Source organism: Rhinolophus sinicus, chromosome 17 (assembly GCF_057876585.1).
Source record: "Rhinolophus sinicus isolate RSI-liver-muscle chromosome 17, RSI-T2T, whole genome shotgun sequence".
In the NCBI taxonomy this organism is placed as follows: Eukaryota; Metazoa; Chordata; class Mammalia; order Chiroptera; family Rhinolophidae; genus Rhinolophus; species Rhinolophus sinicus.
This window is the reverse complement of record NC_142517.1, coordinates 57,004,461-57,015,088: the sequence shown is the minus strand read 5'-3', so window position 1 is coordinate 57,015,088 and position 10,628 is coordinate 57,004,461. Positions and strand designations below refer to the sequence as shown.

The following is a 10,628-nucleotide window of genomic DNA, read 5'->3' as shown; positions in this document are numbered from 1 at the left end:
TCATTCAAAACATCTCTTCTTACGCTAGTGATATCATCCCTGGAAGACTGAGACGTAAGAAGAGTGAATCATGTATCACCTTCCCATCTCTTCTAGAATTACATTAGCCAGAGCCCTAGGGTGCAGTGGGGATAAAAGCCAAAAAGTAGAGGGGAGGAGGGAAGGGAGGGGAAGGCACCAGAAGGGAAGAAGGGAGCTGGTTCTTTTGCAGTCCGCTTATTTTCTTCTTCCTCCTTCCTCAACGCCTAAGTCCCCCTTCCCAATTTATAAATCAGGTAACAAGAAAGATCAGACTTTGAAAAGACAGTTGACATATTTATTGATGGTGTTGGTTTAAATGTCATTTGTCTGAACTTTTTGACCAATCACCATCCCCCCATCAGTCACCGATGAAAGCCACCCTTGGCATTCTCACTGGACACATAAATTGGATAAGAATGAAGACATACAGACCCTGCCCCACCCAAATATTAACAACATGATCTTAACCCTGTTTAATGTTCTCATCTGTTTCTGACAGCAGAGGAACTTGGCGATGTGTGGAAATCATTTAACGTGTGAAATCTAGTGATGCAAGATAGTGATGGCCCACACAGCTGTGTGCCGGTCAGGTGAGAACTGGGTAGGAGGCATGCAACGTGGGAGTCTGGGTAAAATGGGATTTGACTTTCCTCATCTCGCTCTACCTGAAGGTTTTAGAATGTCATTCAGTGATGTGTATCTGAGGTATTCAGCGAAAGGGATAGAACCTCAGCCAAGCTAAAATACGATAGATTCAAAGGCCTGGACCTTGTCCTAATGTCCTTAACAAGTGACTCTGAATGACAACAACATCTCCAAACATGCCAAATATCCCCTAAGGGGAAAACTCACTACCATTTGCAAACAGTTGCCTTGCTAGTTGTGTGACTTGACAAGTTAGTAACTTTTTGATCTTTCATAAAATTAGCCTACTAATATATTACTCTCAGAGTTGTGATTATTATATGTGCTCAGTGTAGCTTGGCATATTATCTGGTAAACATTTGGGAAGCCTTCGCTGTGATGAGAAAAAAAGTATTGTTATTTTAGTCACAATCATTATCGTCATGGGTTGAACTGTATCCCTCAAAAATTTGTATTTTGAAGTCCTAACCCCCAGTAACTCAGAATGTAACCTAGGGTCTTTACAGAGGTGATCGAGTTAAAATGAGATTATTAGGGTGGGCCCAAATTCAGTACGATTGGTTCTTATAAAAGAGGCAAATTTGGAGACATACACAAACATAGGTTAAATACCATGTAAAGATGAAGGCAGCTATTGGGGAAATGCTTCTCTAAGTCAAAGAACACCAAAGATTGCCCCCCAAAACCACCAGAAACTAGATAGGAAGAATGGAACAAAGTCATAGCCCTCTAAAGAAAGCAAACCTGTGGATACCTTGATTTTTGGACTTCTAAACTCCTGAATGTTGAGACAATAAATTTCTGTTGTATAAGTCAAAAAAAAATAAAGGTGACTTTGAGTATTTTTAAATGATTTCCCACTCACCCACTCATCCTTTGGTTTGCTTTTCTAAAGATAATCTTATGCCTGAAACACTCCCGTTATTTAGAAGAAAATCTCACCCTCCATTCCTTTATGGTTCCAGTGAATTCCAGACTCATTAGGATCTCTGACTCTAGCTGCTCAGAACATATTTATGATGAAAACAAAGCAAAGTGGCATCAGGACACCAGGGAAGGCCAGGAGTGCAATCCATTTCTGCAACACAGGAAAAGGGGCCCAAAGGGGTAAATGGAACAAACAATTTGCAGAAGGCACAGTTTTGGCAGCATCTTATTACAACTTCCAGCTGATCGGGTGTAGTCAAACTGGAGACATCTGTTTGGAGTTTGCAACAGAAACAAACACAGAAAAAGCATGAAAGCTGACACACACACACACACACACACACACACACACACACTCCCCAAGCTCTAACAGCTCTTCTCTGCCTTGACCAACACACCATTCCCCCACTGAGTCATGCTGGGGAAGGGAAGGAAATCATTTCCTCCACCCCCTCCCCAACCACCCCACCTGCACCAGGACTCACTCAGATTCTGACTGGAATTTATCACCTTTGCTCTCCTTGATTTTCTTCCCAGGAAAAACAAAGATGGTCCCACTCCTCAGAGAGCCCCATGGGAACTTTCTTTAGGTCTCTAGTTAATCTTTAAAGCTCCTGGAGCTGTTTGTAAAAGAAAAGATTATCTCATATCCTTATGCTTACTTGATCATTAGTATGAACCACAGGAGGGGGTAAAACCTCAGGTGTCAAAAGTCACTCCTCCCTAAATAACCTCACAGGTCTTAGAGGGAGGAACAGAACTCACCTGGCATCTCCAAGAATTAACTTAAAGAGAGCAGAAAAAGCCCCCACTCCCACAACTCAGTGAAGCCCTACTTGAGGAAAAGCCTGGCTCCATCTGCAGCACCCAGAATGGCAGAGGACCGGAAGGTGGGTTCTCTTCCCCTAATCACCTCTAAGTACCACAAAAGCCAAACACTGTCCTACCACACCATCCCCTGATGGCCACACCCTCTCCCAACCCCACCGCCAAGCATTCTCAGCAGCAGTTCCAGACAGCTCCCCTGTTCTTTTCAATTTTCCTCTTTATTCTCTCCCCACTGGCATGCAAACAGAACCAGAGCAGTGCTACTCTTCAAAAATAACAAAATGTTTTATACATATTTCTGTATATACAACTGAACAACATTTTACATGTCCCTTTTGCACAGCAAAAGATATAAAACATCCAGCTCTGAGAACACAGTTATGTACAAAAAAAAAGATGTCAAAAGTACTTCACAACAGTGCAAAAATATTTTACACAGTATCATGGAGTGAGATCTTTTGAGCAGGAGGAAGGTGTGTTTCTAAAGGAAAACTCCTTTTTTAGATGTTAGACGTCTTTAACTGTAAACAAAATGCAACTTTCTTTCATTCCCCACCCCCAAACAATTATTTGAGGAATTTGGCAGAATTTCAAGGGTCTAAGTCTGAGGTAAACAACCCAAGCTCTCGCACCAAAAGGCTGGGGGCAAGGAGGCGGTATTAAAGTTTCAAACACGGTGCGAGCAAATTCTTTTTTTCTTTTACAGGACAAGTCAATGGCAATGCTAGGCTGCTTCCAGTTAGGGAATGGGAGGAGGAAGTTAACCCCTCCTCCAGAGGCCCCAGCCTCCTCACAAACAGGAAACTGGCCTGCAGGCACCTGACGCCTGCGGGACTTTGCTAACTTCAGCTGGCATTTCCCTCACCAGCGACCCGAGAGGACTGCCTCTCTCCTTCCCTGTAGGTTTTCCCCGTCTCGCACATCCCACCACATTTTCACGCGCAACCCGAGCTCCACTTTAAACAGAGCCAAATGTGTTGAGGGAGAGGGGCAGGGGTAACTCTGGGCTTCAAGTGTCCCATTTCCCCTTTCCTGGGAGCAAGTGGGGGCGCGGGAGGGGCAGGGAGGTGGTCTAGAAGACTGGTGAGTGATCGCGGTGGTAACTCCACGGCACGCGCAGTAGGTTGCTGGGAACTCAGCCCGAGTGCTGCTCGTCTGGGCTGGCGCGGTCTGCAGGGCCGGCCTGGTTCCCGACGGTGGCAGAGGTGGCGTCCGGGCCCCCGCCTTCAATGGAGCTCTCGCTGCCGGTACTCTCGCCAGACAGAAGGCGGGTCACCCGCAAGTCGGCCTGCAGGCTTCGCACGTCGTTGCCGAAGCTGAGCTCGCCTAAGTCGTTAATAAGCTGCGACAGCTCGGCCTTCACGTCGGAGGAGCTGCCCAGCAGCAAAGGCGGCGGCCCAGCCCCGGGACCCAGCGAGACCCCACCGCCCCCCAGCGCCTCCTCGCGGCCACTCTCCAGCGTGTCCAGCAAGTCCCCGCATTCGAAGTGCATGGCCATAACCAGCGCCCGCTGCGCCTCGGCCTCTACCTCTGCCGGGTCCCCCTCCTCCGCACGGTCCGCTTCCTCCTCCAGGCAGCCTTCGGTGTGCTCTTCTTCCTCTTCCTCTTCGTCCTGCAGTTCCTGCTCCTGCTGTTCGCCGACCAGGTCCTCGGTGATGGAACCGAGCTTGGGCGCGCTGCGGCTGCGCTCCACCGGTGGCTTGTAGCAGCAGGGTCCGTGCAGGAGCAGCTTGCGCAGCGGCACTAGAGGTATGGTGTGTGCGCCCACCAGCTCCTGCTGCTGGTGACGCGCGTCGTCCCGCCGCTTGAGCCGTTTAAATTCCGCCAATGCGTTGGCCGAAGTCTGGTAGAGCAGCAGGGCCATAGCCTGCGCCTTCTCGGGCTTAGACACCAGCACCGCGTGGCAGCGCAGCATTACCGCCTTGTGCTTGAGCTCGTGCCGGTACACCCAGGCGAAGACCTTGGGCAGCCGCGCATCCGCCACGCAGTAGGTAACGCGGTGCAGCAGGTAGAGGTGGCCTGGGCGGCGCAGTGCGCGCTCCTCCGCGTGTACCATGCGGATACCCTGCGCACTCACAGTCAGCTTCATCTTGGTGCCCTGACGGCCTGCCTCGCTCTTGCTCCAGATCTTGCCCACCGCTAGGTCGGTGCAGCCGTCGCCGCGCGCCTGGATGGTGGTGGCATTGCCCAGGTAGAGCACGGTGTAAGTGGGGTCCTCGCTGGTGATGTGTAGCTTCTTGCGCTTGGAGCGGAACATGCTTCCCACCCGGCTGAGCGCGCCTTCGGGACACGCCCGCGCCAGCGAGCTGAGCGCTGAGTAGTGCAGGCTTACCGCGTAGCCCTTGGGTTTGGACGCCTGCCTTGGCGGCGCCTCGGCCAGCAGCTCGAACTTGTGCTTCTTCCACGGCAGCATCTCCGGAGGGCGCCCCTGCGCAGCTGGGCGGCGGTGGCGGAGCGCAGGGTGCGAGCCCCGCTGAGCCACCCGCCCCGGCCGGGCTCGGCCCGGGCAAGACCGAAAAATAAAACTCTGCTGGGAGTGGCCCAGTGGTAGGGGGTGGGGGCGGAAGGGGGAGTATAGAGCTCGGGAACCCTGCAGGGGGTAAGGATAGAATTTTTTTTTTTGAGAAGAAAATACTCAGCTTCGAGCGTGGAGAAGAAAAAAAAAAAAGTTCACACACGATTTACCCCAGCCTGGGCAAGAACGGAGGCAGAGTCTTAAGCAAGTAAAATGAAAGAAAAAACAAACGAGAGTGGACTAGAAAACATCTTTAGAAAAAAACAGACGCGAGCCTGCAAATAAATAGAGAGACCCCAAGCAAAAGCAGCCGAGATGATGCTCTAAGGATACGCAGGAACTCCTCCGCGAATGTGAAAAGGAACCCCCTTTCACCCACGCACACAATTCCCAGGGCTGGAGCCAGAAACCGCGGAAACTCCACAGCGAGTGAGCCCAGGGGCCGGTGCTCCCCACTCCCAAGGGGTGCTAGAGGCAGAGAGAGCCCCTCAGCGGGGCTGGTCCCAGAATCAGCTGCTTGCCCCAAGTGCAGTCAGACAGGGGGTCCGGCTGGCCGCCGCGGGCCGCGCGCAGCAGTCCCGCCGTGGCTCACTGCATCTTCGCTCGGGCTGGACGCCGGAGACTTGGGCTCCGCGGGCTCACTGTCCTGGCTGGCTTGGCCGGGGCAGCGCGAGGCTCCAGGGGTGGGGCGCGCGCATGGTCGGCTCCGGGGACGGTCGCTACCTCATTTCTTCCTCCGGGGTTACCCAACTCTGTCCCGGGCTCCCCTCGGCCCGCTAACCTCCTTTGCAGCTCTCCCCCTCCGGTACTGCGACCGCTGGCCAGCTCGCCAGCCTCACATCCTTGCCGTCCGGGAGGAAGATCTCGGGTAAATATAGGCCGGCGCGAACCATTTGACGCGCGGGGACAGGGGAGGAGCAGAAAAGAGGATCTGTTTCGGTCTCCGACGCCGGGCGGGTTCCTGGTCTCTTAAAGGGACCTAGTTGCAGCCACTGCTCGAGAGAATGGGCAGACCGGTCTAACCCGGCAATTACATCCCAAATTTACCAGCATTTCTTTTATCAACAGATACCGCCAAGACCTGGGGTTACCCCTAACGAAAAGCAACTCGAATTCTGACACTCCACCCCCAGGCTGAATTGCTACTCACTGAATAAATATATGTCTCCACCGAAACTTGTGGAGGAGGTGGTGGAAGGTGGGATTTATACTATAATTTACTATGCAAAAAGGTTGGGGGAAAATAGTGGTTCTTTCATTGTGTAACAGCTCTCTGAGAATGACTGGGTGCTGGGTTTTTGCTTTTGTTTTTGTTTTTAGAATTTTATACTGTTAAAGAACATAGAACCGGACAAACACCAAGACTTATTTTTCACTATCTTGGAGCCTTTCTTCACCGGTAAAAATGAGATGAGTGGTAATAAGATGATTAGAGTGAACAATATACTATATAATCCATGATAAGGTGGTACCTGCCCCTAGCCTTCCGCAGTACCCCCTGCTACTGTCAGGCCTCAGAGTATCTCAGTTTTCTGAGATATATACAATTTCCAAGTAATGCTTATGTGTAATCAGAACTCAGTTTACTTTGACAGGCCAGTCATTCAGTTTTATTACATAATTAACACATTTTGGATGAGAATCCCTAGTAAAAATTTAAATGATTTGTTTTATTTGAGTGTCAAATAATGCCCTACCACCCTCCACTGGGAATGATAATCACATTAATTATTATCTTGTGTGCCAACTGGACAGTGTAGCTTTAATCATCTGACCAGCTTGACCTTTGGCTAGTAACTCATTTCTGGGACCTTGAAACAACCTGCTTGCCTCTGTGGTCTGCTCAGTCAAAGCAAAAAAACGTTCCTAACTGGAATGTGTGATAAATGCCCAAATAATCCTGTGTCAAATTCCCAAGCTTGTCCCAGAGGAAGACAGGGCACCTTCCGCTCCCCAGACCCAGGCCACTGGGGGACTGTGGTTATCTCTCTGGCTTCCATGCCAGATTTCATGTAATCCCTCCTGGAAATTCCCTGGCCCTCTACCTTTGCTAACTTTTAACCATTTTTTAAAATTCTAACCCAGTTTTCTCAGTCAGGTACTGAGTTTCAATTTAACTAACTTCTGAGTACCTTTTGGTGCTAGTCCCTGAGCTAGAAGCAGACCCAATTCTTGTCTCCAAGAAGCTCCCAGCCCAATGAAGGATGTGAACGCCATTCAGCTCTGGGTTTGCACTGGAATGTAGGATCCATGAGAGCACCATGTATTCCCAAGGCCTGATACAAATATCAGGCCTGTATTCCCAAGGCCTGATACAAATAGGCACTGCTTAATTATTGAATTAATGAATGAGATATGCATATGAATAAGAAGACAGAGTGGGCTAAATGACCCCAAGAAAGACCCAAAGTACCATAAGAAGCTAGAAGAAGAAAAGTTTCATTGTGACTAGGAAAATCAGAGAAGGCTCCACAGAGGTGGTGAGGTTTGAAGGATAAACAGGATTTCTCCAAGCAGGGAAGAATTAAATGGCTTTCTACGTATAGAGGACAGCAAAGCTACAGAACATAAAAATGCATGCAGGGGCCGGCCTGGTGGCTCAGGCAGTTAGAGCTCCATGCTCCTAACTCCGAAGGCTGCCAGTTCGATTCCCACATGGGCCAGTGGGCTCTCAACCACAAGGTTGCCGGTTCAACTCCTCGAGTCCCGCAAGGGATGGTGGGCTCTGCCCCCTGCAACTATGATTGAACATGGCCCCTTGAGCTGAGCTGCCGCTGAGCTCCCGGATGGCTCAGTTGGTTGGAGTGTGTCCTCTCAACCACAAGGTTGCTGGTTCGACTCCTGCAAGGGATGGTGGGCTGTGCCCCCTGCAACTAGAAAACGGCAACTGGACCTGCGCCCTCCACAACTAAGACTGAAAGGACAACAACTTGCCTGGAAGTACACACTGTTCCCCAATAAAGTCCTGTTCCTCGTCCCCAATAAAAATCTTTTAAAAAAAAATACATGCACATGTGCAAATTAGGATGGAGTTTAACGACTGTAACAATGAAAGAAGAAAATTTCCTGATTAAAGAAGTCTCCTGATTATGCTTTTTGGGCCCTCCTAGTCTCGGAGAGAAGAAATGGCTTTTTCATGGCTGACTAGCCTCAGGCTGTCGTTAGACCAGAGCTGTATGCCTTACTCCTCAGCTGCCCTGTTAATGGAGGGATACCAGGCGCAGTGTTGGAATGAGCTAGTTAGAACTATAATAAGCCATTTAAGGTTAATTCTTCTTCGCTTAAATTTCCAGAATGTCATGCAGTGGCAATGAAGTAGACAGTACGTCCTCTAAACAAAAAAAATTTCAGTAAAAACACACCAAATTAATCTGTGCTAAGCAACCTTTAACAGGTACATAATCTCAAAATGTAAACTCTGCAAAGGCATGTGTGAGCAGTAATTTCCAAGGGAGGTCTTGGAGGTCCAAGGGTCAGAAGGGTTTTGGGAGGAGAAGGTGGGACGAATGGCAGGAGCTAAGGTTGGTCTTAGCATCTGCAATGGGTGAGAACATGCAGACCTTGGGCTTCATGCAGTGGCAGGGAAACCAGTGGTGCACACGAGCAGGGAGGAGTGCCCTGGCAGGCCAGGCTTTGCGGCAGCAGCCAGTGTCAGTCCCACACACAGGCACACAGAGCTGCTTCTGCGGTCTGGTCTCTGCCACACCTGGACTAGCTTCTTAATAAGCTTGCTTCCAACCTTGGGAGGACAGAGGGTTCTAGGCAAATGGGAGTACTTCTGTGTGAGAGTCATGCTCTGTGCCTGTGCTCAGAGACCCAGGAGGAGGACCAGGCTGTCTCCTGGCAGACTGGGCCTGCGCCAGCCTCTCGGGCCTGCCTCACCTTTTGGAGAAGCTGGCCACCTCCCTGGAAAGCACAAGTCACAACTGAGGCTTCATTTCTTCAGCCAGGAAAGCTGGCAGAACCATTTATGATCCCACACTGCAGACCTGAGACACTGGGCAGGTCCAGAGCAGTACCGCAGCAAAGCCGGTCAGGAAAGGGGATAGACATCCATTGGAGAGCAGACTGCACTTTTTTTGTTATGACACTGCCCCATCTACTGGAGCCAGGCAGAACTGCCCCTTGGTGAGATGGTTTCTTTTAGAACCGGATGAGCCAGTGGTTGAATCAACACACAGCCATGTCACAGCAGGAAAGCAACCCGGCCTCTAACTTGACGTCTGAGAGTCAGCCTTTTAGTTCACAGAAAGCTTTCAGGCTGGCTTTCTCCTACCTTATTACTTGCATAATCTCTCTCTCTCTCTCTCTCTCTCTCTCTCTCTCTCTCTCTCTCTCTCCCTCCCTCTCCTCTTCCCCCGACATCCTACTGAATGAAAGTTGGCTTCAGAGATGTATCTGGAATCTTCAAAGTCATTTAAGAAATATTTGTTGAGTCCATTGAGGATGTGACGCAGTTGCTGGGGACACTGCACTGAAGAAGACAGACAGGTCTTTGCCCTCATGGGAGTTATATCTTATGAGGAGGCAGATAATAAGAAAACAAACAACAAATAAGACATCAGATAGCAATAAGTCTCTGAAGAAAGCAGCGCAAAGTGCGGAAGGTGGCTGGTTTGAACAGCACAGCCAGGAAAGGCGTCTCTGGGCAGAGACCTGAATGAGATGGGGCCAGCCACGTGAAGATATAGGGGGGGACATTCTAGCCTGTGCTGGCCAATGTGGTAGCCACACGAGGCTACTGAGCACTTGAAATGTAGTTGGTCTAAATTGAGATGTGATGCAAGTATGAAACACACACTGGATTTTGAAGACTTAGTAAAAAAAAATGATGTAAACTATCTTAATAATTTTATAGTAATTATACATGGAATGAAAATATTTAGTCTGTGTTGAGTTAAATAGATTTTTAAAATTAATTTTCCCTATTTCCTTATACTTTAACGTGGTACTATAACATTTGCAACTATGTATATACATGGGCAGTATTGTGCTAGGCAAACGGTGCAGCTCGTGTGAAAGCCTTGAGGTGGGAATGAGCTCGGCAGGTTCAAAAATGAGCTCCAGCTTCAAAACTGCCACTGTGTGATCATAGCCTCTTTCTCTGCCAGCCCTCTTAATTCCTGACTCCTATAACATGAGTTCTTTAACCTCCTCAAGACTTCCCGGATCTACCGCAGCATTCCTCAGAGGGGCTCACCCACTGGCTCTATCAGAATTCCCTGGGCCAAGTTCTGGATTCCACCACTAAGTCAGAATCTCTGCTTAAGCTCCTTCGTGACTGAACACATACTAACGTTTGGGGCGCCTGCTCTAGCCCACTTCATTTCTCCCACTATCAACTCCTTCCTAACCTCTTCTCCTTCCCCTCCGCCCCATCCAAGACCTTCCGAATGAGCACCGGGTCCACAGTTTCTGTACACTGCCTCCACCCAGCAGAGCGCCGACCCTGGACCTCACCGCAGTCCATATGCGCTGCTTGTGGAGCTGGACTGCTGAGTGGAATCCCTCAGATAGTCTAGTCACAACGCATTGTGACCTCTCCTATGTTAAGCAGAACATCCCCCCCCACCACCACCACCACCAAAGATGTGTCTGTCCTAATCCCAGGAGCCTATGATTATGTTACATTCCATGGCAAAGGGGAAGGAGGAGCATAGATGGAATTAAGGTTGCTAACCAACTGACCTTA

General features: G+C 49.6%; 2 protein-coding genes across 2 annotated transcripts; one reads left to right on the top strand and one right to left on the bottom strand.

The window, feature by feature from the left end:
- Positions 1-302: 302 nt before the first annotated feature.
- Positions 303-5,312, bottom strand: FAM43A (family with sequence similarity 43 member A). The gene has a single exon (XM_019723378.3). The coding sequence runs from the start codon at positions 4,832-4,834 to the stop codon at positions 3,557-3,559; it is 1,278 nt and encodes a 425-aa protein (XP_019578937.1). The 5' UTR covers positions 4,835-5,312; the 3' UTR covers positions 303-3,556.
- LOC148754792 (uncharacterized) lies at positions 5,224-8,037 on the top strand (the record flags this gene model as incomplete). Its single annotated transcript, XM_088794352.1, is given in 3 exon segments — positions 5,224-5,412; positions 5,415-5,676; positions 5,679-8,037. Coding segments are annotated over 3 exon segments (828 nt in total), but the record flags the coding sequence as incomplete, so codon positions are not given.
- Between the last annotated feature and the right edge of the window lie 2,591 nt (positions 8,038-10,628).

Bases quoted from the DNA above. Each gene is read 5' to 3' on its own strand.
- FAM43A (XM_019723378.3), bottom strand. From the start codon at position 4,834: ATGCTGCCGTGGAAGAAGCACAAGTTCGAGCTGCTGGCCGAGGCGCCG.